Source organism: Fonsecaea monophora (assembly GCF_001642475.1).
Source record: "Fonsecaea monophora strain CBS 269.37 chromosome Unknown Scaff17, whole genome shotgun sequence".
Taxonomy (NCBI): Eukaryota; Fungi; Ascomycota; class Eurotiomycetes; order Chaetothyriales; family Herpotrichiellaceae; genus Fonsecaea; species Fonsecaea monophora.
Window position 1 is genome coordinate 129,636 of NW_019173948.1, and position 24,246 is coordinate 153,881.

Consider the following 24,246-nt stretch of genomic DNA (forward strand, 5'->3'; position numbering starts at 1 on the left):
GATACGCGTATGTAATCAGGCTGTCAGGCTAGTAATTATTGCCCCGCCTTCGAGTAACAAGTGTTGACGTCACCGTCAGCCAAGGCACCACCAGGTACCAGCACCAACCAGAACCAATCAACTCGGTCGCCAAGCACCTTCAACTCTCGTCATTTCACTTCTACTTCTACTTCTACTTCGATACAGAAGCAAATGTTCGTCTGGGTTGAGTTATGTTGCCCTTGTCAGCCTTGTCTATATATCAGTTCTATCGTATTGGAGACTCATACCTATTGTCCACTCCTCCTTCCTCCCAAAGACATCACCCTAGACATGCAGCGTAGTAGCAATCACTTGCATCTGCACTTACAGGCCACCATCCCAGCAACTCGGGTTGCTCGGTACACCTCTTATCCGCCTTATGCCCGCCCCCAGGCCACCAGCCAGTCCTGAATAGAAATAAACAACCCCATGTATATGCCGCATCAACAGTTCCCTCTAAATCCTATAGCATGTCTTCTCACGCCTCAAAATGTCTTCATACTTGACCACTACTTCTCCTGGCCGTCGTCTCTTCCCCGTCGCCATAGACGACATTGCTGAAAATGACCCTGCCAGAACTTGGGCTTCAGTCCCCTTATCGTCCAACTTATCCCGTGGTTTTCGTGATGTTTCCTTTCGCACTTTTGCCAATGCCATCAACCGCGCTGCATGGTTTATTCAGACTACCTTTGGCCGCTCAACGAATTCCCCAACCCTGGCCTACATGGGCAAATCCGACATGAGATATCACGTTTTGGCCATGGCCGCTGCAAAAACTGGCTACCAGGTAAGACGGGGGTGATTAGCCATGTCCAGCGCGCCAGAACATAGCTCACCGATGCTTCTGCGCTCAGATTCTGTTTTCATCCCACATCAATAGCCTCGCTGCCCACTTGAATCTACTCCAACTATGCGACTGCCATCTATTCTTGTCTACAGAAGGGGTGGACGTGTCGGACATACTGGCTGCTCGCTCGATGTACCATGCGTTGTGCCCGGAGTTGGATGACTTACTAGACCCATCTCCCGCAGACAAGTATCCCATGTCCAAAAACTTCGACCAAGCTGCCCGAGATACATTTTTGATCTTGCACAGCTCAGGTACCACTGGCCTCCCAAAGCCAATACGCATCACGCATGCCCAGATGGCTGCCAACGACCAGATAACTCAGCTCCCTGAGGAGTGTCAGTGCGGTGGTCCGGGGTTCCGCAGGGTCAATCCTCTCAACGTCACAGCCGGGCGACTGATTGTGCCATTTGCGCCCTTTCATGTCATCAGCGCCGTCATCCTGATGTGTTTTACTGTCTTTGGCAAGACCACCTACGTCTTTGGGCCTGCGGACCGGAGCATGAATGCAACGGATTTGCTGGACGCCGTCGAGCACGGAAAGGGGGACTGTATCTTCTGTGCACCAGCGTTGCTGGAGAGGTACGCCTCCTCGGAGTCAGATCTGGTGAGGTTAAGCTCATTGTCCCATATCACGTATGGTGGCGGTAAGACCGAACAGTTAAGATCCAACTTGGACTTGAACTTTCGCAGCTAAATCATTGATTTCAGGTGTACTGTCGCCTCGAGCGGCAAGCATCCTTACGAACCGCCTCAAAAACACCACTCTCACTCAATTCTTTGGCGCCACAGAGAGCGGATGGTGGCCTCTTTATCAAGTTAGCACGGAGGACATGGAATATCTCTCGATTGACGCATGCCACATGGGCATAGAATGGCGGCCCGTGACTGCCGACAGCGAGACACAGCCTCCAACGGACGATGACCAGAGGTCCCTCCTAACCGCGACCACGCCGACTTTGTACGAACCAGTCATAGTGCGCTCCGACGACCCTACAGCCGCGTCGCGCCAGACTGTCTTTCAGACCTTCCCCGACCTGCACGAGTACGCGACGGGGGACGTCTTCGCGCCGCACCCTCGTCGACTCAACACGTGGAAATTCGCCGGCCGCGTCGATGACTTGATCCTCTTCGCGCACGGGATCAATTTCCACCCGGCGGGGATCGAGGCCAAGATTCGACAGGGCCACGACCGGATCCGGGAGGTGCTCCTCTGGGGCGACGGACACCACCAAACCATCGCGCTGATCGAGCTCACCGACGAGGGGTCGCGGCATGTGGAGCATGGAGGAGAGTCGCAGCTACGCAACGAGGTCGACCTCTTGATTGACAAAGTCAACGTCGAGGCGCCGGTGATTGCCAAGCTCGCCAAAACGCACGTCATCTTCGTGACGAGTGGGAAGCCCCTCCCGCGGACCGACAAGGCCAGTGTGCGTCGCAAGGAGGCAGCGCGGGTCTACCTCGCCGAGATTGAAAGGGTGTATCGAGAGCATGGGGACCAGATGGTGGGGAGTATCATGTCAAGGGTGCAGACTGGCTGATTACAAGGACGAGTACGATTACAGGTGGACGCGGACGTAATGTATTTCTTATTCGTGTCTTGACCAGGAACACAGGGTTTCTTGATCCCAAGAAAATGCGTAGACAATTTTGTTGGTCTATTTGATCTATCTGATGTCCCGTCGGCTTATGATCAACCATGAACTCTGAGTTCTGAGCCCTTTCTTCCGCTAACACATGCCTCCCCTCATGATCCGACAAGGACCGTGATAGCGCAATCCTCTTTTTAGACATAGAGCAGCACACAGACACAGAGCTCACCTCCCCATTGAGAGGAGAAATCAATACTGCATCCTCGCCCTCATGGCAGCGTACTCGCGCTGCGTGATCGGTTCGTACTTTGGGGGATTATCCTTGTCGACGCAGAGACACTCGATGACGGTGTCCGGGTCCGTGGTGAGGAAGTAGGGGATCGAGTAGCGCGCGCGGGTGACGCGGGTATTGTCAGCGCCATCCACAAACCTATCCTGGAGGGGCGGGAGCTGGACGCGGTGTGCCGTCGAGGTGAGCAGGTCGTTGCTCCAGCGCATGAGCAGGTCGCCAACGTTGACGACGCAGGTGTCTTTGAGGGGCGGGACGTCGACGAATCTCCCCGTCCCCGGTGGGTGCTCGACCTGCAGCCCGCCGCAGTCGTCTTGGAACAGCATCGTCATGCTGCTCCAGTCCGTGTGGGCGGGCATGCGGGCCAGCTTGCCGCTCTCGACGGCCGCGGCGGCTACGGGCGGGTAGTGCAGCAGGCGGAGCTGGTTGTGGTGGCCGTCGTGGAAGCGCAGCAGGTGGTCCTCGTCGGCGAGCCCGATGCCCAGCGCCAACGCCCGCAGCATCTGCTTAGCCGCCCCGAAGCACGTCCAGTAGAAGGCGCTCATGAACGGTCGCCATTCCGGGAGAACTTCTGGCGGTGGCCACACGTTGGGTTGGTCTGGGTTGGTCTCGGAGCCGACTTCGTAGCTTTCCTATTGTCTTTATGAGACAGAGACCAACAAAAACATCTGTTCAAAAGGGAAGGAAATCGACCGCGTGTGGAGGGAATGGGAATGGGAATGGGGGTTGCTCGAAAATGACAATCATATTCCCTCGATCATCTCTTGTACCTTGGTATCATATACCTTGTGTATTATTGTCCCCCATCCACCCACCCGCCCTTATATAGCAAGAACCAACAAACCCAAAATAGGGGCATGCCATAAAATGATGAGTAATTTCACGTACCTTGAAATCCTGCACCTCCCTCAACCTCCTCACCGCATCCTCGTCGTCCTCCTTGGCCAAGGCGCTCGACACCTTCTCCAGCCCCGGCCACGAGTACCCCCTGTGCACGCTCCAGCCCGGCGGGTGCGGCGCCTTCATCTTGTCCTCCGGGGCCAGGTCGAAGAAGCGCTTGGAGAGGGCGAAGGCCGCGTCCAGCTCGGGCTGTGGCACGCCGTGGTTCTTGACGTACACGAAGCCGACCTCGCGGAACGCGCGCACCAGGTCTTGTCCGGCCTTCAGCCGGGCGGATGGCGATGTGTCTATCGATGGTGACGAAGATGTGAATGGCGAGAGGTCGACGATGGGGATGTTGGCAACATCCAGTTCGCTGGTGATTGACCCCATGTTTGCTGGAAATCGTTGAGTTCGAATCCAATACAGCACACTGCGAATCTGAGGTTTCAAGCGTGGTAGCAATTGATAAATAGAAAGAATCCTAAATGAATGACGATGATTACCAGGTCAATTCCCTCAAGGATCTCACAATTTGTTCCATGATCGATACAGGCTCAATACAGGCTCAGGAGCGAATGGGAACACAACTCTGCGCGGCGGCGCAAGGCGTTCCACGACAGGCAAACAATATCAGGTTGAACGGCCAACTCCGGCAGAAAACTCCTTCTTGCTACTGCTCCAGTAGCCTACGCAGCTTCACCAGAGGGTCAAGGCTGACCAATAAAAGCACAAATATCAGTTCAAGGTAATGTCATTGCCGGTCTAAGCTAGGAGATTGAGCCATCTGGGTATCCACCACCACAGGGTTGAGCAAACGTTGCCAGAATGAGTGAGAAACAGAGCCCGCAAAGCACCTTGCCATGCACACCAAGCTGATTTTCTTTTGGGATAGCATATATGATCATCGTGGATCAGTGTCTGTGTAGTGATTCAGAGAGTCGGTCTCGCCGCTCAGCCAGGAGCAGCCTAGTCATGTGTATTGATTGATGTTCAACCAGTTTACTCATCACCACCCTTCTTCTTGGATTTCTTGCCGACTGGTAGGCCTTCTTTCTGGGTGTGGACCTTGAGTCTCGTCCATGACTCCTCCGGATCCCATTCGAAGCCTTTGAGGTATGGTTCTTCCATCTCATCATCAGCCTGCAAATCAAGAGCGTCAGTATACCGCTTCAATCAATGCCCGAATTCCATCGTTAATGGAGGGGGCATGTCTACCTTCTTCTTGAACTGCTTGTGAATGGCATCGAGTGCATCCTTTATCGTGACACCTTTCAGGTTCCTTGCAGTGACCTCGAGACCCAAGGGGAAGTGTAGGTCGATCTTTTTGACGGGAGGAGTAGTGAGCAGCTTCTTCAGGATCGAGGGATCTTCGACCGTCGAAGGTGAAGTGTTGAGTTTCCTGACCGAGTCAGCTGCAAGTGGTCGTGGGAAGTGAGGAATGCCACTCTTACCACCCGGTCTTCTGCGTCTCAGCAGCAACGGCGATCTTGACTCCCTCCTTCTCTAGTCTATGGTGAGCAAAAGGTGATCGAAGCTTTCAACGGGTGAGCTTACCAAGATCGTTGATGTTCATCACACCAGGAGCACTGGATGTTGTTCTTCGCTTAGTCTCCTTGACGGCATCCTTGTGCGTGGCATCATCGACAGCGATGGCAGAGTCGACCTTTGTGAGATCTGATGTATCGGCAGACATGTTGGCTGGGGTTGGTGAAAAGGTGGGTGATGGGTGAGTCTGAGCAGGAGTAGGAGTTAGAGCCGAGAGCAGTTGTAAGGCGGGAGAGGAGGCTACCAATGTAAGGTTCAAGTGATACTTACCAAGAACCAATGGGTGAAGTGGGAGGACAGATACCCGATGGAGGGGATGGTTTGAATGAGATGGACGAAAGAGTTGGCTACAGGTGGGATAGCAGGATGGGATGGGATGAAGAAGGGGGAAGTGAGGGAGACAAGAGGAGAGAGGAGGACAGGCAAGCAAGAGCAATTGAGGGGTAGGAACGCAGGTTGGCAGGATGGCAGGATGCGAGACACCAGACTCAGAGGTACCAGGCATCCAATGTTCCACTGCGAGTCAAGTGACCCGAGTGCCCGAGCAAGCTTCCAAGCTCTGACGCCGCAGAGTTGATGGGTGGTGAGAGCATCCCGCAGCTTCCTAGGCCCTCACGCGACAAGCACCTCACCCTCGTCCAGTTAGCGCCCGAGGTTGGCCCCCCTTTGGCCCCCTGACGCTTATCCAGGCTGCGCCATCCCCCGCACTTCCAGGTGAAGGATGCCTAACAGACCTGGTGCGACCCACCCTGCGATTCCACACCCACCGCGTCACAGGCTCACAAAGGCTGCTCGGAGAATCCAAAAATCCGGGGTAAAATCCCTCAGCCCTTTTGGGCAGGTCTTGGCATCAGCTTGCATCGTTTCCAAAGAAGGCGAGTGGCAACCAACCGGTTTGCCAGTGCTAGAACTCTCAACACACCATCAGCTCTGGCCATATCTAAAAGCCTGCCCGTCTCTTTGCCCCTTTCTTTCCCTTTTTCTCTGCTTGTCTGGTCCCATAAGCACCTCTCTCTGGCTGCGTCATACTCAGCGCTGGGCCAATTGTTTGACTCGAACTGGGTGCGACTGGCTGACTGCTTTGGACCTCTCGTTGAGGGAAATCGGAGGCCTTTGGTCCGCTGCCGATGCCGGGCAACAGGTTTCGTCGCGTCGCGACTTCTTGACTGATCAGTTGAGTTTTTTCTAGTTTACGCTGGAGACGAGCCGCCGACCGGAGAGCCTTCTTTCTCTCCCTTGGATTCAGTGACTCTGCCGCAATCTCCTCATGTGCAAGCTTCATCTTCTGATTAGTTTGCTGATAGGAATAGTCCGCGGGATTTTCCTCAATCGACTCGGGAAGGTGGGCAAGGATATTGGAGATATTCGCGTGATAGTCGAGCAAGGGAGGCGGCATCTCGTGACGAAATAATGCATATTTGCGTAGGCGACTGACGGCCGGTGCCTCTGTCTCCAAAAGAGCCTCTGGTGTCACTGCATGGGAGCTCTCCGGATCATCCGAGTCCAGACCTTGTGAAGGAGACAGAGCTTGACTGTCCTGCGTCTGTAACCAGGATCGCCGTGGAGAGACAGACAGAGTTGCCGCGGGGGTCAGCACGAATGACCCAAGGAAGCAATCCCCTACTATTTGGCGGATCAGCCTTTCGCGATTGACCCGACCTCGATCCGTGACCTGGTCGGACAGTGATCCGAGATATGCTCTGACCAGACCCTCGTAAAGGTCAAGAAGTAGATGCCTGCGCGATGAAATGGGCACTCCTCCCACAACATGCGCAGCTAGTTGGACATTGATATCGCCCTGAAGCTCGAGAGTATCAAGCCATTGATCTGCTAGCTGAGAATCATGTTCCAATTCCGTGATCCGACACCTATCGGCAAGGTCTGAGATCAGCTGGATAAACGTTACCTTGTTCTCCTCATTCCGGCTTTCGAATTGCTCGATGGCTTGTTGCAGGGCCGATCCGAAAGACACATTCCCGTTGTCATTGTTCTTTAGCGCTTCATATTGTAAAAGACGCTGCCAGTGTCGAGGACTGGGAGGAATATATTGCACATCTTCCGGAGTATTTTTTTCAGAGTCGGGCTTTCCACCGAAGTCATCTGTTCCTTTTCCATCTGGCACAATAAAATCGTCTATATCATCATCCACCATGACATATTTAGAACTGATTGGGTGGTTCAGCGTTCGCGGTATGGACAAATTTGAGAACGTCTTCGTTGGATGACTTGAAAGGTTAAATTGATCAAGTTCATGCTTGTACAACGCTTCGATGACCTCTCCTGTAGCTAAGCACGCGACGAGCTTGATAAGGCCACTTTCAATAACACCGACAGACTGACTTTGGCCTGAAAAGGCTACGGGACACATCGTAATATCATCGACGTCTTTCATGCGCCCTTTGAGCTGATGTGGCAGTTGAAAGGTTGAAGGATCCTGCTTGGACATTATTGTTGACTGCCCGTCTGCTTGTCCGAAGCGGTATATGATAGCTAAATGGCTTGTGTTTGAATAAAGCAGCACCCACGATTCTGAGACTACATGTTAGGCATCGCGTCGATAGGGCAGTAGAGAAACGTACCTTCCGAGGACTCAAGTATGGCCATACGAAGACTCCAATCTGCTCGATCTCGGTAATGATTCCAGGAGCACGCCAGTTTGAGCGCTTCGCCGGAGCTCCTGTCGTCCTCATTGCTCTGTGAGGAGTCGAATATCAACAAGCGTGACGTGGTCAGGATAAATACATGGCTGCTTCGACGACTGCTGTTTTTGACATCAAGGATCAAGTTTTGGTCCGCCTGGGAACCCAGACGCATGTCGACACCACCTAAGCATGATCCCGTTCGGTCAAAGGCTGCCGCAAAACGTCGATTGTAAACCAAGAGTCTGTCCATAATGCCTTCGCGGCTCGTGAACCAGCAAACTTGATACCAGGTATCCCTAGATGTCGAAGCGCCAGAGAACCGAAATTGATGCTCAATACTGCCGAGCGCATTTGAAGCTTTCAGTGTTGCCTGGTATGAATTGCGGGCAGACCCTAATCGCCTACCTGTGAGCTTCCAAATGCTCCACTGCCCGCTGGTGTCTACGAGCGCCACCAGACACTGATCATGCGGATTGAAAGCGGCGAATGCATGAGGTTGGGATCCCGTCCTTGATTGTGGGATAGTGATGATTGGAAATGGTTCTATAAGCTCTTCTGATGCTCTCGACTTTGACAGCACTGGCCGTAGGACGGTTGTACCGCTTGGCTTGACAACAAGAAACTGCGTCCCCTGGGAATAACTGGAGGAGGTCACCTGGAGTATTCTGTCGGTGGAGCCGGTCCAGCATCCCGATGCTTTATGCGCGATGAAGGGCACTGCGCCCAGGTCCGACAGATCAGCTATACTTGGGATTCGAATTTTATCCGCCTCGATGACGAAGAACTGAAGAGTTTCGTTGCTTGAGCAGGATCGAATTGCGACAATCGGTATATATGGGGCTTTGTTGTGCACGCTATGGTCTGATGCACGTCGGGCATGTCCAAAAGCGAGGATGCTTGCTGATGGCCGATAGCTGAGCTCTGTGGCGATGCTCTTTGACAGTGTGGGTGATTCGACAGCAGCCAAGGCTACATCAGGGACTCGCTTCAGGAAGGAATTCTGTAGTCCATGACCAAGGCTAGCGTCCCGTGCTGGTCCAGATGCTTGAACATAGTCTGGCTCAGCATTCCAGGTTCTTTCATCTGCCAACAAGAAAGGAGGAGAGTTCGTTTGGCTCTCCCGCGCCTCCAGACCGTCACCATGTTGGGTCTGGTACTGGCGCAGGAACGTCCATTTGTGGTTCTGGTCATCATAAGCGGCGGTACCAAGGTGTCCATAGCTCAGCACCTTCGTTTCGTGGACGTGATGAGCCTTTCGCCGGGCCTCAGTCATTGAAAAGCACGTTTACAGGTTGGGGACAAAGCTGTAGGTGTAAGAAAGACATCGTCGGATTCGACGCGTCGCTTCAGTTCACATCCGAGGTGAGTTGTAGATCAGATCCGGGGCGCGAGGCTAGTTTGAAGTTGTGTTTGAAGGGACAAATAGAGCAGAGATATGTCAAATGTTCTCATTAAGTGGCTCAGCGGCTTATTTGATAAGAGGTTGACGTAAATTGTAAGTCCAAGATGCCTTGAAATTCCTGTTGATCAGGTTTTTGATATTTGCTGACCATGTATGCAAATAATGGCTCTTCACTAGCAAGATTCTATCTCTTGGCAGCCTTGTGCTTCTCCGCACCGCTCCCCCGCACGCACTTCCCATTTGCAAAATTCACCACAATATCAACAGACCAAAAAAAACATCAAGTCATACCATAGCAACGCTTGGTCTATCTTCTGTTAGTATTTGTGATGCCGAGCAATTTCAAGGTGAGAGGAACATACTTCGATCCAAGGTCCTCCGGGTTATGAGCCCGGCGCGCTTCCGCTGCGCCACGTTGCTTTGTGTGATGAATTCTGGCAATAAATTGGTAGGTCCTCAATATATAATGCCCATTTTTGAAGTGGGCCCCATGCATGTCAAGGCCTTACGTATTATACCCGTCGGACTGCTAGTTCTTCCGACGCCATCACCGACTGCTTCACGCTACACTCACTTGACTCACTACTCCAACTTCACGTACTCGCTACTTTTTGTACAACCTCCAAATCCCATAGTAGGCTTTGTCAGTATGTACATGTTCTCACCGAGGCCCTGAGAAAGATTGGGATTACAAAATGCATTTTGTTGCCCCCTCTACCGGCAAACCTCCGTATCTGCAAGAGGACCATCAATATACCTCGTACACTTTCGTCCGTTTCGGCCGATTTATTGCAAGTACGACGGGCTGTGAAGCTCTACAGAGCCCTGATCGAACCACATCCACCTACTCTGATCTAGACAGATGCTTTGTACACCTAAGCAATCAACCAGAAGTCTCCACCTGCCTTTCTGGGGACGTTCTTGAAAGGGGCTTGGTGACAGGATGAACCAATGAACGGTTCCTACTCTGGCAGCATCTTACCACAGTCGTCTCGATGTACGAGACCACTAAGTCTATACGAGGTGGTTGGTTCCATGAGGTTGCGTGATTATGGTGAGGTAACGCTTTATTGAATATGCTCACAGCAAGGTATATAAACATGGAGCGAAACATGGAGCACAGTTTGTTCGCTTTCATCAACTGTCCATCTACTCGAGAAACCGCGATCATTGCGCGAAAACAATGTCGACCAACTTTCATGCCCTCGTCTTTGGTGCTTCTGGGATATCAGGTTGGGCTCTCGTGAAAGAGGCTCTGAGCTATCCCACTCCCACCACTTTCAGCCAAGTCACCGCTCTCTCCAATCGTCCCCTGTCCATTTCAGATGCTCACTGGCCCGATGATCCACGACTACACCTAGCCAGTGGCATTGATCTCACTGCACCAGTCGACACTGTTGTTGAGATGCTGAAGCAAAAGGTCTCCAACATCGCCACTGTTAGCCACGTTTTCTTGTTTGTCTACCTTGACCCGGGGAAGGACCACAAGACACTCAAAGAGGTCAATACCAATCTGATCCGAACCGCTGTTGAGGCTATACAAAAAGTCTCTCCTAATATCAAGAGCTTCATCCTACAAACTGGCGGAAAGTCATATGGACTAGGTATTTCGGTTTCTTACTCTCCTTGAATCCGACTAACTGTTCCCATAGAACGACCCGATGTCGTGAAAATCGTGGCGCCACTCAAGGAGACCTACCCCCGTGTCCCGATGCCCTTAGCCGACGATATTTTCTACTACTCACAGTATGATGTCCTTGCCAATCTGTCCAGGGGAGCATCGTGGACATTCACAGAAATCAGGCCGGATGCCATGATTGGGTTCGTGCCAGGGACCAATGTGATGAATATCGCACAAGGCCTGGCATTCTACCTCAGTCTGTATCGCGAAGTCCACGGAGTTGGGGCCAAGATTCCGTATCCTGGGGCTGAGCATGGCTATCGTCACAAACATACAGACACCTTTCAAGACATCGCAGCCAAGATGGAGATCTTCGCAGCGGTGAATCCAGACAAGTGCGGCTCTGGCAAAACCTTCAACGTGGCAAACGGGGACGTGATGACTTGGGCTGACAAATGGCCTCGAATTTGCGCTTACTTTGGCCTTGAAGGGATTGGTCCTCAGGGCACTTTCGAGCCACCAGCAGAATTTGTGAAGAAGCACATTGATGTCTGGAACACTATAGTCAAGAGGGAAGGCCTCAAAGCCAGTCGCCCTGATTTGTATTACTGGCCCTTTTTAGATGTTATGATGGACAAGGCATTTTTTGATCGGCACTACGACCTGAGCGCGGCTCGAGCAGTGGGATTCGAGGAAACAATCGACACTGTCAAAGCCTATGGAATTGCTTTTGACAGAATGAGAGCGGCAAAGATCATTCCATAGGTTGGCAGGACGATGTGAGGGAACGAAGGACGAAGGTGCTGGTGGAGCGGTGACCTTGACCAGTATCCGTGGTTCAGCTTGCTTTTCACTCTTTCCAAGGGTCACTGCTACCAGCATAATATCCACCAACATTATCACACTGGTAACACTTACTACGGAGGGTAGCTCTATCCGTCAACACGTTCGGGGCTCCACGTTGACAACACCACGAGGCTCTCAATTTCAAAAGACAATGATATCTGTCATTACAAAGCGCTCAACACGTTATGATGTCACAGTCACTTTGACCTGCTTTTCTTCATCTTGACCGCCCTGAACTCGATGCTCATTTCATACGTGTTTGTACTGGAAGCTTTATAGGTCATTTCGTGTTTTGAGTGGTATAGATGGACACAGCGTGGAAGAAATAGAACTGACGCACCTATTGTTCCGGTGGATGGTATCGACCATGCACATTCTCCCCACCACTACCGCTATCTTTACATCGCAGGCTCTCGTTACAAGCCCAGCAAAATGAACCCTGCGCGGACTGTTCGGCGGGATGAAGAGAAGCTACAGTCTGTGCCAATACAGGAGCAACGGTCGCCAATCACAAACAGATTGAATCATTTCACATGGGCGTGGTTCGCGGCAACCATGGCCACAGGATCGTTGGCGAATGTCATCTACCAGACACCCTACAAATTCCAAGGGCTGGTCACAATCGGAAAAGTCATCTTCATCATTGACCTGATCATGTTCGTCTCCTTTACAGCGTTGATAGCGAGGAGATTTATTGTGGCACATGGTTCGCTTCGGCATTCCTTCGTCCATCCTGGGGAAGCATTCTTCGTTGGCACATTCTGGGTTTCGGTCTGCCTTATCATTCAGGGTGCAAACTCATACGGTCATTATGCCGGTTGCGGAGAGTGGCTTGACACGGCGATCAAGATTTGCTTCTGGGTTTACTGCGGGTTGACCCTGGTCTTTGCGATCTTTCAGTATGACCTTCTGTTCGTCACGCAAAGAATCGGTATCCAAGAGATGTCACCGGCATGGATCTTACCCATGTATCCTCTCATAGTCGCAGGACCACTGGCGGGGGTGATTCTGCAGAACCAACCGCCCATGGCCGGGATTCCTATCTTTGTCGCTGGGGTTACGTTTCAAGGCCTCGGGTGGATGGTCAGCGTCTTCCTCTATACGATTTGGGTCATTCGTCTGTTCTCTGCCGATCTTCCAGTGCCATCTCAACGGCCTGGCATGTATGTCGCAGTAGGGCCGACAGCATATACTGCAACAGGCCTGGTCCTGCTGTCCGAACGTGCGACATCCGTCCTCCCTGATGACTTTCTGGGTGTCAAGACCATCTCTGCACCTGAGGTTCTTCGCGTTACTGGCAGCACTGCAGGAATCTTTCTCTGGTTGCTTGCTTTCTGGTACTGCGCCATCACCACCGTCTCTGTCATCAACGGGATCAAGACCATGTCCTTCACGCTTACTTGGTGGGGGTTTGTTTTCCCCAACGCAGGCCTTGCGCTTGCCACGACTGCAGTTGGGACGGCGTTAGAAAGTCCTGGTATCAAATGGGTCAGCAGTGTTATGACGGCGCTATTATTCGCATTGTGGCTTATGGTGGTATGGGCTCTTGTTCGAGCGATCTGGAAGGGACAGATTCTGTGTGAAGGCAAGGATGAAGATGCCTGAACAGTTCTACATACTATATATTGTGTGTGTATATTGCGACCACCATGTCTATTCGACCACTTCTTTTCAACCAGAACATCACCAGCGAACCCAGCGAATCGCAATGTGCCCACTCGCAGCCTCGAATCCTTTGACAAATTCTCTTACTTGGAGCCACCAGGAGCTGAAACCCCTGGAAGCACCATCACCGCTCGGTAAGGAATGCGATTGGCGGCAGATCACGACGACCAAAATGCCCCACGAAGACATTCGTCGATCCCATTCGCTTCTCGGATTCCAGGCAAGGATTGGAGCTCCAGAAAGCCTAGAAGGCCGCGAATGCATTCATCTCAGCTGAAAGGTGCAGCTCTAGGCCGATCCTTGTCATTCGCTGCCATCACACCGAGTTCCCTTTATCATTTCTTTTTCATCTTTCCAGAGCGCCCCCATACACATCTTTTAAATTTTCCAACGACCTCCAAAGACAAGAGAAGCTGCCCAATATGGCCCCTCCAGTTACGATTCGCAATGTCAGCAACAATCCGCTCACGCTGGTGCTGGTCGAGCATTTCGATCCCGCACCAGATGAAGGATTCCAGATGCAAAATATCACCACGTCCTTAGCGTCGATCACCAATGGACTGGGCCTCACGAACAATACCACGCGCAAAGATGTGCCCCAGATACCTGCCGATGCAAAGCCCTTTGCAACGAGAGAGGTGTCGATCAAGCTGCCGCCGTTCACGGTCGTGCCCACGGACATCAAAGCAGTCATCAACAAGCCGGATGAACGTCTGCGATTGACTTTCCAGACCGAGCTGGGTGGCAAACACCAGATGTACTGCCCTGTGCCGACGGCAGAGACGGCCTCGCTCGTCGCTCTGGCGCCAAACCCCAAGATGCGCTTTACGGGCATCTTCCTGCCAAAGACATCTTTCGTGGCCCTGTTCAACACCTCCCATATGGAGACCTGGATGAAAGATCTCCCGGACAACACCCCACTGGGTGTCCTGTCCATTCCCGGCACCCACAACTCGCCTACACACTACCAGGCAGCGCCGTCGGTGCGCTGTCAGGCGGTGTCGCCCAAGGAGCAGCTCAAGAACGGCGTGCGCTTCTTCGACATCCGCGTGCAGGTGCCCGAGCCGTACGACCCCAAGTCGGACAAACTGATGCTGGTGCACTCGTCGTTCCCCGTGTCGCTCACGGGCCACAAGTACTTCCGCGACCTGTACAACACGATCCTCGAGTTCCTCAAGGCGAACCCGAGCGAGACGCTGATCCTGTCGCTCAAGCGCGAGGGCACGGGCAAGGGCACGGACGAGCAGCTCGGACGCATCCTCAAGAACAACTACACGAACCCACGCGAGTGGTTCACGGAGCCGCGGGTGCCGACGCTGGGCGAGGTGCGCGGCCGCATCGTGCTGGTGCGCCGCTTCGTGCTCGAGGAGCCGCTGCGCCACGAGTGGAACGGCCGCGGCTGGGGCATCGACGGGCACGTCTGGGCCGACAACACGCCCAACTCCATGTGCCCGTCGGGCGACATTTGCGTCCAGGATTTCTACCAGGTGATGGAGAAGCCGTCGATCGAGAAGAAGATCACGTACGCGTGCGACCACCTCGAGCGGAGCGGGTGCTGTGCGTTCCGCGGGCCCAACATTGCCAAAGACAAGAAATTCCCCCTGTACATCAACTTCCTCAGCGCCAGCAACTTCTGGAACGTCAACTGCTGGCCCGAAAAGGTCGCCGCCGAGGTCAACCCGGCCGTCGTGGCCCACCTGTGCCAGAAGCACATGGTCGGCGACAACGGCCGCGTCAAGGACGGCGACTGGAGCACCGGCATCGTCGTCACAGACTGGGTCGGTCTAGCCGGGGACTGGGACCTCGTGCGCTGCATCGTCGGCATGAATGCAAAGTTGCTTGCCTAGATAACCTACCTAGATACCAAGATACCAAAGATACCTACCTACCTACCCACCCAACTAGCTGCTAGAACTTTGACTTGACTTGGGTTTTTTGCTCTTGATATTTCTCACAATAATATGATGATGATGACGATGGATGATGAATGAATGGACCCCGAGAAACGAAAACCGAGTACGAGGTAATTTGGTTCTTGTACCCGAGTACACTGGTATCTACCTCGTAGATACCTGTGTAGCGCCCAAAGGCTCTCCACCGTGGTCGGAAGGAGATTCTTGGAGTGTTTGTGTGTGTCTTTCGCTTCTGTTTCATTCACATACGTACATACATACATATCTATGTTGGTATGTATCTGACTTACTACCTACGTACCTTGGGGTAGGTACCTCCTGAGTACGAGGTACTCGGTACATACGAGGTACACATATGACCCACTACTAGGCAGGGAAAAAAAATCCCAGGCAGCTTCTGCTTCTCAAAGGACATTTAAAAAAAACACCCCTAAGACAAAACCAACAACGACATAGAGAGAGAGAGACGGTCTAGTTTTTTAGCTCATGTCGACGACCATGGTCGCCGGCTCCTCGAGGTATTTCTGCACCACCTGGGCCATGCGCGCCATGGTGGCTCCATCCACAACCCTGTGATCGGCGCTCCAGCTCAGATTGACCGTCTGGGCCGGCCGGACGGAGACGCCGTCTGCGGCGAAGACGGGCACGGTCTTGACCCTGCCTACGCCGACGATGGCGAGCTGGCCCTCGACGATGACAGGCCCGACAACCTCGCCACCAATGTTGCCGATGTTGCTGACCGTGATGGTGCCGCCCGTGAGGTCGTCGTTGCCGAGCTTCCCGGCCTGGCCAAGCTGCGACAGGCGCTGGATCTTCTGCGCGATGGACGTGATGGACCGCGCGTTCACGGCCTTGACCACGGGCACGATCAGGCCGTTGGGCGTGTCCATGGCGATGCCGACGTTGTGCACCGCGCGCATCATCAGCTGCGGCTTCTTGGGGTCCGTGGCCAGGTCCAGCCGCGCGTTGAGCAGCGGGTACTGGTTCAGGGCCAGCGACACGGCCTTGACGATGAAGGGCAGGTACGAGAACTTCGGCGTCGTCTCTGGGTTGCGCCGCGTGGCATTCAGTCGCGAGCGCATCGCCGCCAGGTTCGTGATGTCGACCGTGTCCGAGTACAGGAAGTGCGGGATCGACAGGGACCCCGTCATGCTCTTGAACATGGCCGATTGGATGGGCGTCAGCCGCTGCGCCGTTTCTGTCTGCTTCGCGTCGATCGCGGGCTTGGACAGCGCCGCGGGGGCTGGTGCTGAACCGACAGCCGGAGTCTGGACAGCAGAAGAGCCCTGCTCGAGATATCGTAGAACGTCCTCTTTCAGAACACGCCCGTCCTTGCCCGTGCCCGTGATGTCTTCGATGGCGATGCCGTGCTCCTTCAACAGTCCCCTGACGGCAGGAGTGGCCAGAGAGGCATGTTTGCCTGGCGCTTTGGGCGGTGCAGCAGCAGCAGTAGAACTCGATGTGCCTTGTTCTTTGGGAGAGACGGCGCTGTCACCACCCTCTGCAGCTACCGCAGCTGATGTTTGTTCCCTGCTTACGACCTTGCTAGGATCGTCGTCCTGAGCAGCACCAGCCGCAGACGACTCCTCCTGAGCCTCTTGTCCCTCTTCGTCTCCTTCGACCTCGATATCCAACATGGGATCGCCGACCTGCACGACAGCGTCCTGGGGGAAATGGATCCTCTTGATGACGCCGCTGTACTTTGACGTGATCTCGACCGAGGCCTTGTCGCTCTGCACCTCACACAGCGGGCTCCATTCCTCGATGGGCGCGCCCTCCTCAACGAACCACTGGATGATCTGGACCTCCTTGACGCCCTCGCCAATGTCCGACAACCTGTGCGTCTCTATCCGGTCTAATCGGCTCGTAGCGTGGAAGTGTCTGCTCGCGGAAAGGAAAGGGGGGTATCTGTATGTTCGGGGACGCGTGATCGTGGTGAGGCCGGGGCTGCTCCTCCGCGCCAGTGCCAGCGACTGTAGCCATCGCAGGGCTTGTGGTGAAGGGACGTATTTCATGGTGCGAGCTCGGAAACGATCGTACAAGACATCGAGCAAGTTTCTCCTCTCCCTTTAATTTTTTTTCCCCTCTCCTGCTGGGGAGGTTCTTGGACAACCGCAGGTATTTGAGCTCGGTGAGATGGTCGAGGCCAACCGTGGATAACCGACAGGCCGAGTTGGGGGATGGCGGGTGGATAGCGGGTGGATGCGACATCGGAGACCCCGCCTGCGCTGCCCTGCGCTGCCCGTGTGGAGCAAGAATTGATAACAAGACGCATTAGACTGGCTGACTGGTAGACAGTGTCTGTCTTGTTCTAGCTTGATGCTGTTGTTCTACATACTTAGCTTCGACATAGTGGTAGGTGATGAATTATGCCTCAGATGAGCCATGAGCGCTGTCACAACCACGACAGTCGAGAACGCGCAATGATCAGATTTTGCGGTTACGAGAATGCCATACTTTTCTCAATAAGTAGGACCCATCTCTTGAAGCCCTCACCACAATAGAGATCTCTTCTCTGTGAGAAATCTATCTTACGATCGACCTTGTATACTGCCCTAACTACGCACTAGCCACCACCCTCGGTGAGCACCCTGGTCCAGTCGAACTTCCTCCATGCCTTTCTGAAGCTCTCGACCCTCTTGTCTGTCCCCCGGTGCCATCGTCCTTGCCGCTTGATCACATCAGGTTCCAGCCCTAGCATGCCCCCAATGATCTCTCGCGCAAACAGATCGCCTCTAGGCCACCGGTCTTGGTCCTCCACGATATGTCCGATCCCGCCGTCCAATTCGAACCAGACGTGGAAATAGGGCATCTCCTTCACCAGGCTCCGTCGAAACGCCAATCTGCCCAATCCTCCGGTCTTGGCCTTTGCCAAGGTGTCGATGATCTTCTTGTGCTGAGACCACTCGTCTTCGGTGCTCAGAAAGGCTTCCTTGAAGAACGCGGGTGCCGTCTCCCCTAAGCTGTAAGGGAGTGGTATGACACAAAGCGCGGCGTGCGGCTTTCGGTGTGGAAAGGCGGCGTTTTCGTAGAAGATGACGTCCCGGCCCTGGTCGTGGTACATACGCGTGAGAGACTTCATAAAGTTGCGGATCTCTTCCCACTCATCATCGTCGCACTCGAGGAGGTTGGTCCGGTGTTCGGTCGGCACAATCATGGTGGCCTGGGGTGACAGTTCGGGTTCGGTGGGCAGGGTGAGATAGGTCCTTGTTGCGAGGGAGACGACGGGAGCAACAGGTGGAGTGTCCGTGTCTTCGTGATGGCAGAGCGGACAGTTCTCCAAGATCTTATTGAGCTTCTGATACTCGTTGATGGCCACATTGCGGAGGTTGGTTTCGGACTTGTACATCCGCTTGGCCAGCTTCTCGGCGTTCTCCTCAAGGTAGTCAAGATCATTGTCGAATTTGACATCCTTTGCTATCCTCTCGGCAAGTCGTAATCCTTCTCCTCCTTGCTGTCCGCGGCTGCGGCGTTCTTCTCGGACCATATCTTCAATGCTCATGTCTTCATTCTCCTCGACCTGGCCCCGTTCTGCCCCGCGGCGGTTTTGTACTGCCTTGACTTCATTCCGAGGCGCGGATGAGAGCATGCGATTGTCCATGGCAGAGAGGGTGATTATCGTGGGATCCTGTGACTCGGACGCAGCAAGCGCGTCGTTGTACTCCCTTTCCAAATCTGCAGCTTTGGGGTCTTTCCTGATCTTGGCTCTCATGAGTTGAGCCTTGAGTTTGTTGAGTACCGTCTGATCAACTTTCGGGGTAGTGGATGTGGGTGCTGGGACAGGTATCTGCTCGAGCAACATATCCGGACTGGTCTCGGTCTCCCGTGGTTGAGATCGTCCAGTCCCGGCGCCCGTCTTGCGCTCCTGGAACAACTCTCCGCTGGGCTTGTCCTTGCTCACATAGCCCTTGCCGTAGGTCTTCCGGCGATCCAACTCGATTTTTTCTTCCCTGGCATCATCAAATTCTCGAAGACTGTCGTATTGTTCCAGGGCGATATCGTCCACCTTGCGACCTGTCTCTTCAGCTTGCCGATAGACGCCATTTAATCTAGTCATGCGCCATTGGGAGCCAGCATCTCCAAAGGTGTAGTCAACTTCGCGAGTGGCAGGTTCCTCTTCGACTTCATGAACAGGGGTACCGTTCTGTAGGTCGCGCAGGTGGTGGTTGAGCTCTCTCTCGTGTATTTTCAGCCCAAAGTCCGCTTCGAGAGACCCGCCCGTTGGCTTCGGCGACGGTTCACGTCTCTTCTTCTGAACATAATCGACGTCGAGCGCGGAAGGTGCCTCCATCCACGCATCACGCTTCAATTCGCCGGGACCTGAGCTTGTTGTGGGAGATTGCTTCTCCCCCTCCTCCTCAGCCTCTTGTGTGTCATTCTCCTCTTTGCTTTCACGGTGGCGCCGGTGATGGTGGTGATGTCTGTGTCTGTGCCTACTTTCTGACTCGTCGTCTTCTTCTCTGGAGTGCTTTGTTCTCTTGGACCGGTGTCCGTCTTCTTCATCATAATGTGAATCACCATGTCGAGAACTTCGGTGGTGATGGTGTCGATGCCGGTGTCCCGACTTCTCGTGTTCCCTGCGCCTCTCGCGCCTCTTCTCCGTCTCCTTCTGCTCTGCGAGCTCCCTCTCAAAGTCTTCCAGCGTCATTTGGACAAGGCGTCTCTAGGATGTGTCAGTTTGGTGGTGGGAAGTTCACCACGTACAAACTGCGGAGAAACTGATGATTATAGCGGCACCTCGAATGTGACAGAGACTAACTCCAGACCGTAATATCCACCTGCTGCTATAAAACTGCTGGACATGACCAAACCTAGGCTCGCGCACCTCATTTCTATTCCAACCCGTCCGTATCTTTTTTGTACGTCTGTTTTGCGTAGTCTTCTTTGATTTCAACACTTGCTGAAGAATCCACAGCATCATGGCCTGGACGATTGAATGTCTGTATAATATTTCTTAAATTGGTCGACCTATTCTTCAACCTCCCATTACAAAGTGGCTCTATTATGGTTGATTGAGATTTGATCGGCAAGTCTGTTATCACTTCCCATATTCTGTCTTCGAGAGTTGTGCCACCTTAAGAACTCGATCATCACATCAATAACAACAGATTAAGATAACCGTGGTACTTGGGAAATACCCAAGCACATTCAGGGATCAACCGCTAGAATAATCATCACCGGTAATCGAGCTGCGAAAATATACAGCGCCAATGACGAGAATTTCATCCGAGAATGCAACGTCTTGCGGCGACTAGGCAAGCATCCAAATGCGGTAGAGTTGCTCGATGTCCAAGACAGAACAATCGTTCTGCAGGCAGGACGATGTCTACGAGAAATACTTAAAGAGGGCGACATTTCAGATGAACAGCAAGAAAAATGGATCAGAGGACTTGCCTGTGGTTTGCAGTACGTGCATGAGAACAATGTCATACACGCCGATCTCAACGCTGCCAACGCTATTGTCTCCGGAGATGATGTCGCCATGTGGCTGGACTTTGGTGGCTCTCAAATTGACGACCAAGAAGCATTGGCGAACTATGACGAGTACAGTTATCGGTCACCAGAGTATCCGGATCCTCCTGTTAGCCGGGCAATGGATATCTTTGCTTTTGGCTGTACCGTGTTCGAGATCGAGACAGGCGCTCCGCCGTTCTGGAACGAGACTAAGCACATGTCCCAGGACGGAAGAATGTCCTACGTCGAGGACATGTATCGCCAACGACTTTTTCCATCCGCGGAAAATCTACGCTTCGGCCCCATAATCATGGGTTGTTGGCAGGGACGCTACGAGTCGATGAGCGATCTGGAACAAGATTTGAATATTATGGTTGTTCAGCGACCCCAGCCACAGAAATGAGGACGGCAATCCGGATCAACCCTGTCTACCTGAATCTACCTTGCCGTCAATTAACAGCGTACACGCTAACATGCCTGAGCAATGAAGCACTGAGACTCAATGTACTCGTGGCGTATGGATGTAGAACAGCAAGGGGAGGAGGGTGACGGCCAAGCTTGAGCAGTCCACCGTGGTCAGTCAAGCGCAGGAACATCTCAAGTTGAAGCGGCGACGGCCAGGGCTACTCTCAGGTCTGAAGATGGATATGGAAAGTATTCGTGTTGAGGTTCTAACGTCGAAATCCCTGTTTCGAGCTTACGAACCCTTCACATCGAGAGTACCATGGTAAGATTTGAATAGTAAGCGGCTTGATCATCTCAACATTTGTCAATGTCTTGAGAACTATTATTTTCAGCCCCGAAGAAACAGTTTACTACCTTGAACCCAGTATTTCAAAGCAAATGGGGGTTCGCTATACGACAGATACCTCCTTAGAAACGCTGAGAGTATAGGCTGGATCAGATTGCGCTAAGATCCTCCCTGTCGCCAATCGATGCCGTCCACTTCCTGTCCGAGTATGACTGGATTGCATCGAGCTTAACCGACAGCAGTGCAGCTCCAAGACGTTTGGATGGTGCCACCGGGGCCGAAGATCTCCTTGAGGGATTGAATGGCGGACCAAGAGCCCATCCCGGAAGAGGCCAACCCGCCGAGGGCAAACAGGATCGAGGGAACGGAATACCACCAACTCTTGCGAAGCCCACGCATGTACCGAGGCCAACCTTCGTCATGACGAGTGGTAACTCCGGTGTAGGGGTCGAAACCCTCGCCAGGCAGTGCTGCAGCATTCTGGATGGCCCAGGCCACGTACATGATGGCAGGGATACTGTAGGTGAAGTTGAGACTGAGCAAACCCCCAATAAGATTGGTGATTGACGTGAAATTGGGAACGGAAACGGCAAGCACCAAGGCGATGATCCAGTATACTGGACCAAGGACCAGCCAGAAATAGTATCCCTTCTTCGTGCTGATGGGCGGCAGACCGCAAAGCTCCTGGCCGACTTCCAGGTAGACCGTCTTCATGCCAATGTTGAAATACAAGAAGATGGCGAGGAATCCAGTCACCAAAGCTAGGATGTTGCTGACCAGCTGCAGACCATAGGGGCTGACAACCTGTGTGATGCTGGTGATGGAGTACTGACCAATATAGGTGTAAACGAAGGCGCCGAAGAAAACGTACACGACCAGGATGAAGGTTTGAGCCAGGAGACATCCCTTCCAGAAGTCCATCGGATGGCGCATCTCGGACAAGAAGGCGACAAAGAGAAGAGCCCCAGAGTAAGCATAGACGATGGTGTCGATGCCGTTGAACTGTGCCGCAAACAGATTTGTCGACTGCTGCTGGTATTCGGCAGGTGGCGTACCGATAAAGGTTTTGACCGGGTCGAATTTCTTCAAGAGGGTTGTCTGGAGAGCGACAGTAGGATCGGGCCCATTGAGAGCAGCAGCTGCACAGATGATAATGAAGCTGACAATGTTGAACCAGACTGCAAAGTTACAGAGCCAGCCAAGGTGCTTCAAAGATCGCAGCCAGCCCGAAGCCATACCAATGACCATGTTGATGATAACGATGGCGATGTAGCAGACCTTTGCCTTGGCTAGTTGTGACAAGACCTGTGAGTTGCCCATGAGCACCACACAGACGGAACACCACATCTGAAAGGCCTGAGTGACGTTGATGAAGTGACGGGTCTTGGGACCGAAGAGACGGAAGAAAGGATCGCCAAAGCTCAACATGGGGTAGCGCGAGGAGTCAAGAGCCAGAAAGACCTTCCAGATCATCAGCCCCGAGGCGGCGGCGGCGATTCCGAAAAGCACGAAAATGCCGACACCGAGACCGTAGCCAACACTGGCGAAGACATACGGAGTCTGACTCCAGCCAAGAATGTCGGTGGTGATGAGGTAGAAGATGGTGATCCAGCCAGTGGTGCGGAGCGCGCGAGCTGCTCGTCGCCACTCGGCATCCATATCGTGGATTTTTGACGGCGCGATTGGGGTGAGCCCCGAGTCGTTGGCAACAATGGCGTTCTTCTCCTTCTCGGGATGGTCCTGCTTCGCGCTGTCGCTGTGTGTCACCTCCTCTTGAGAGCCTTCGATACTGGAAGCATCAAATTCGGTGCTGTTGCTGAAATAGGCTTTGAGGTAGCCCACCATGCCTCCGCCCTTGAGCTTGGCCATATATCGCCGGTATTCCTCGGCCTCCATCTCACGTTCGATCTTGGCCCAGAAGCTATATTCTTCAAAGGTGACAGTAGGGTCCAGCCGGGCCTGCAAACCCCAGAGACGCTGCCGGATGCCTGGGTGAGCGCCGCTCTGCGACAGCTGACGAAGTTTATCAGGCTCCTGGAGCTCGCTCAGCTCCTTGTTACCCGTACTGATGGCCATGGGGCCGGTTGGTATGATCGACATGTTCGGTGATGGCCAGACGACAACCAGGCCGTAAAAGAGGACGGAAGAGTTGGGTCAGGAATGAAAGGTGAAAGGAGGTCAGAAACTCGCAATGGTCTGCAGCGTGGTTATGTATGCCAGCCCGCATGCTGGAGGAGCGCTGGTGGCAGCTGCCATGCCGATACAACCAGGATGCCCTCGTGGCCTCGCCCACGACAGACATGCCCGATCCTGTGAAGAACCTTCCATTTGGAATGTCTGCAATATCCACCACATGCAGGACCTGCCATGTTTTGGAGGGCTGGGGTAGGATTGCCACTCGGGCTGCCCTCTTCCTCCCTGTCCAAAGGCCTATGAAGATTCAACCGGACGAACAAAATCATAGGTTGTTATCAAAGGCGAGAAACTATTCACCGGCGACTGAGATTCTTGGGTAGGAGAACGGCCGATCAGTGGCAACAGCTCCCAGGAATGATTGAGCTAGCCCTCGCAACCCGAGAGCTGTGGCGCCACCAGCATGCTTGTTCGAAGATAACGGTGCGCTACCATGAGCTTGAATTGGAAGCGAGGTCGAGTGGCCGATGGATACGACCGGGGTGTGTCCAAGGAGAAGTGTCAAGTATTTCTTACCGGATGAGGCAGGTGTGGTTCCAACTGCGTCTTCGTGGGCTCGTAACAGGCTCATGGGTGCTTTTGG

General features: G+C 53.4%; 11 protein-coding genes across 11 annotated transcripts; 5 read left to right on the plus strand and 6 right to left on the minus strand.

Annotated features, from left to right (window-relative positions):
- Nucleotides 1–511: 511 nt before the first annotated feature.
- Nucleotides 512–2,409, plus strand: AYO21_03438 (hypothetical protein; the record flags this gene model as incomplete). Its single annotated transcript, XM_022653412.1, has 3 exons — nt 512–808; nt 876–1,515; nt 1,580–2,409. 3 exons carry the CDS (start codon nt 512–514, stop codon nt 2,407–2,409), a joined length of 1,767 nt encoding a protein of 588 aa, XP_022514222.1.
- Nucleotides 2,410–2,709: 300 nt separating this feature from the next.
- On the minus strand, nt 2,710–4,021 carry AYO21_03439 (hypothetical protein; the record flags this gene model as incomplete). The annotated part of the gene is made up of 2 exons (XM_022653413.1): nt 2,710–3,381; nt 3,638–4,021. 2 exons carry the CDS (start codon nt 4,019–4,021, stop codon nt 2,710–2,712), a joined length of 1,056 nt encoding a protein of 351 aa, XP_022514223.1.
- A 609-nt stretch (nt 4,022–4,630) lies between these two features.
- AYO21_03440 (hypothetical protein) lies at nt 4,631–5,324 on the minus strand (the record flags this gene model as incomplete). The annotated part of the gene is made up of 4 exons (XM_022653414.1): nt 4,631–4,771; nt 4,847–5,030; nt 5,083–5,134; nt 5,186–5,324. The coding sequence occupies 4 exons, from the start codon at nt 5,322–5,324 to the stop codon at nt 4,631–4,633; spliced, it is 516 nt and encodes a 171-aa protein (XP_022514224.1).
- Nucleotides 5,325–6,116: 792 nt separating this feature from the next.
- AYO21_03441 (hypothetical protein) lies at nt 6,117–9,091 on the minus strand (the record flags this gene model as incomplete). The annotated part of the gene is made up of 2 exons (XM_022653415.1): nt 6,117–7,705; nt 7,756–9,091. 2 exons carry the CDS (start codon nt 9,089–9,091, stop codon nt 6,117–6,119), a joined length of 2,925 nt encoding a protein of 974 aa, XP_022514225.1.
- Nucleotides 9,092–10,403: 1,312 nt separating this feature from the next.
- AYO21_03442 (hypothetical protein) lies at nt 10,404–11,606 on the plus strand (the record flags this gene model as incomplete). The annotated part of the gene is made up of 2 exons (XM_022653416.1): nt 10,404–10,824; nt 10,873–11,606. The coding sequence occupies 2 exons, from the start codon at nt 10,404–10,406 to the stop codon at nt 11,604–11,606; spliced, it is 1,155 nt and encodes a 384-aa protein (XP_022514226.1).
- Nucleotides 11,607–12,119: 513 nt separating this feature from the next.
- AYO21_03443 (hypothetical protein) lies at nt 12,120–13,292 on the plus strand (the record flags this gene model as incomplete). Its single annotated transcript, XM_022653417.1, has 1 exon — nt 12,120–13,292. The coding sequence occupies one exon, from the start codon at nt 12,120–12,122 to the stop codon at nt 13,290–13,292; it is 1,173 nt and encodes a 390-aa protein (XP_022514227.1).
- Nucleotides 13,293–13,774: 482 nt separating this feature from the next.
- AYO21_03444 (hypothetical protein) lies at nt 13,775–15,199 on the plus strand (the record flags this gene model as incomplete). The annotated part of the gene is made up of 1 exon (XM_022653418.1): nt 13,775–15,199. The coding sequence occupies one exon, from the start codon at nt 13,775–13,777 to the stop codon at nt 15,197–15,199; it is 1,425 nt and encodes a 474-aa protein (XP_022514228.1).
- Nucleotides 15,200–15,744: 545 nt separating this feature from the next.
- Nucleotides 15,745–17,280, minus strand: AYO21_03445 (hypothetical protein; the record flags this gene model as incomplete). The annotated part of the gene is made up of 1 exon (XM_022653419.1): nt 15,745–17,280. The coding sequence occupies one exon, from the start codon at nt 17,278–17,280 to the stop codon at nt 15,745–15,747; it is 1,536 nt and encodes a 511-aa protein (XP_022514229.1).
- A 551-nt stretch (nt 17,281–17,831) lies between these two features.
- Nucleotides 17,832–19,913, minus strand: AYO21_03446 (hypothetical protein; the record flags this gene model as incomplete). Its single annotated transcript, XM_022653420.1, has 1 exon — nt 17,832–19,913. The coding sequence occupies one exon, from the start codon at nt 19,911–19,913 to the stop codon at nt 17,832–17,834; it is 2,082 nt and encodes a 693-aa protein (XP_022514230.1).
- Nucleotides 19,914–20,184: 271 nt separating this feature from the next.
- On the plus strand, nt 20,185–21,122 carry AYO21_03447 (hypothetical protein; the record flags this gene model as incomplete). Its single annotated transcript, XM_022653421.1, has 2 exons — nt 20,185–20,207; nt 20,471–21,122. 2 exons carry the CDS (start codon nt 20,185–20,187, stop codon nt 21,120–21,122), a joined length of 675 nt encoding a protein of 224 aa, XP_022514231.1.
- Nucleotides 21,123–21,698: 576 nt separating this feature from the next.
- Nucleotides 21,699–23,570, minus strand: AYO21_03448 (hypothetical protein; the record flags this gene model as incomplete). Its single annotated transcript, XM_022653422.1, has 1 exon — nt 21,699–23,570. One exon carries the CDS (start codon nt 23,568–23,570, stop codon nt 21,699–21,701), a length of 1,872 nt encoding a protein of 623 aa, XP_022514232.1.
- Nucleotides 23,571–24,246: the final 676 nt, after the last annotated feature.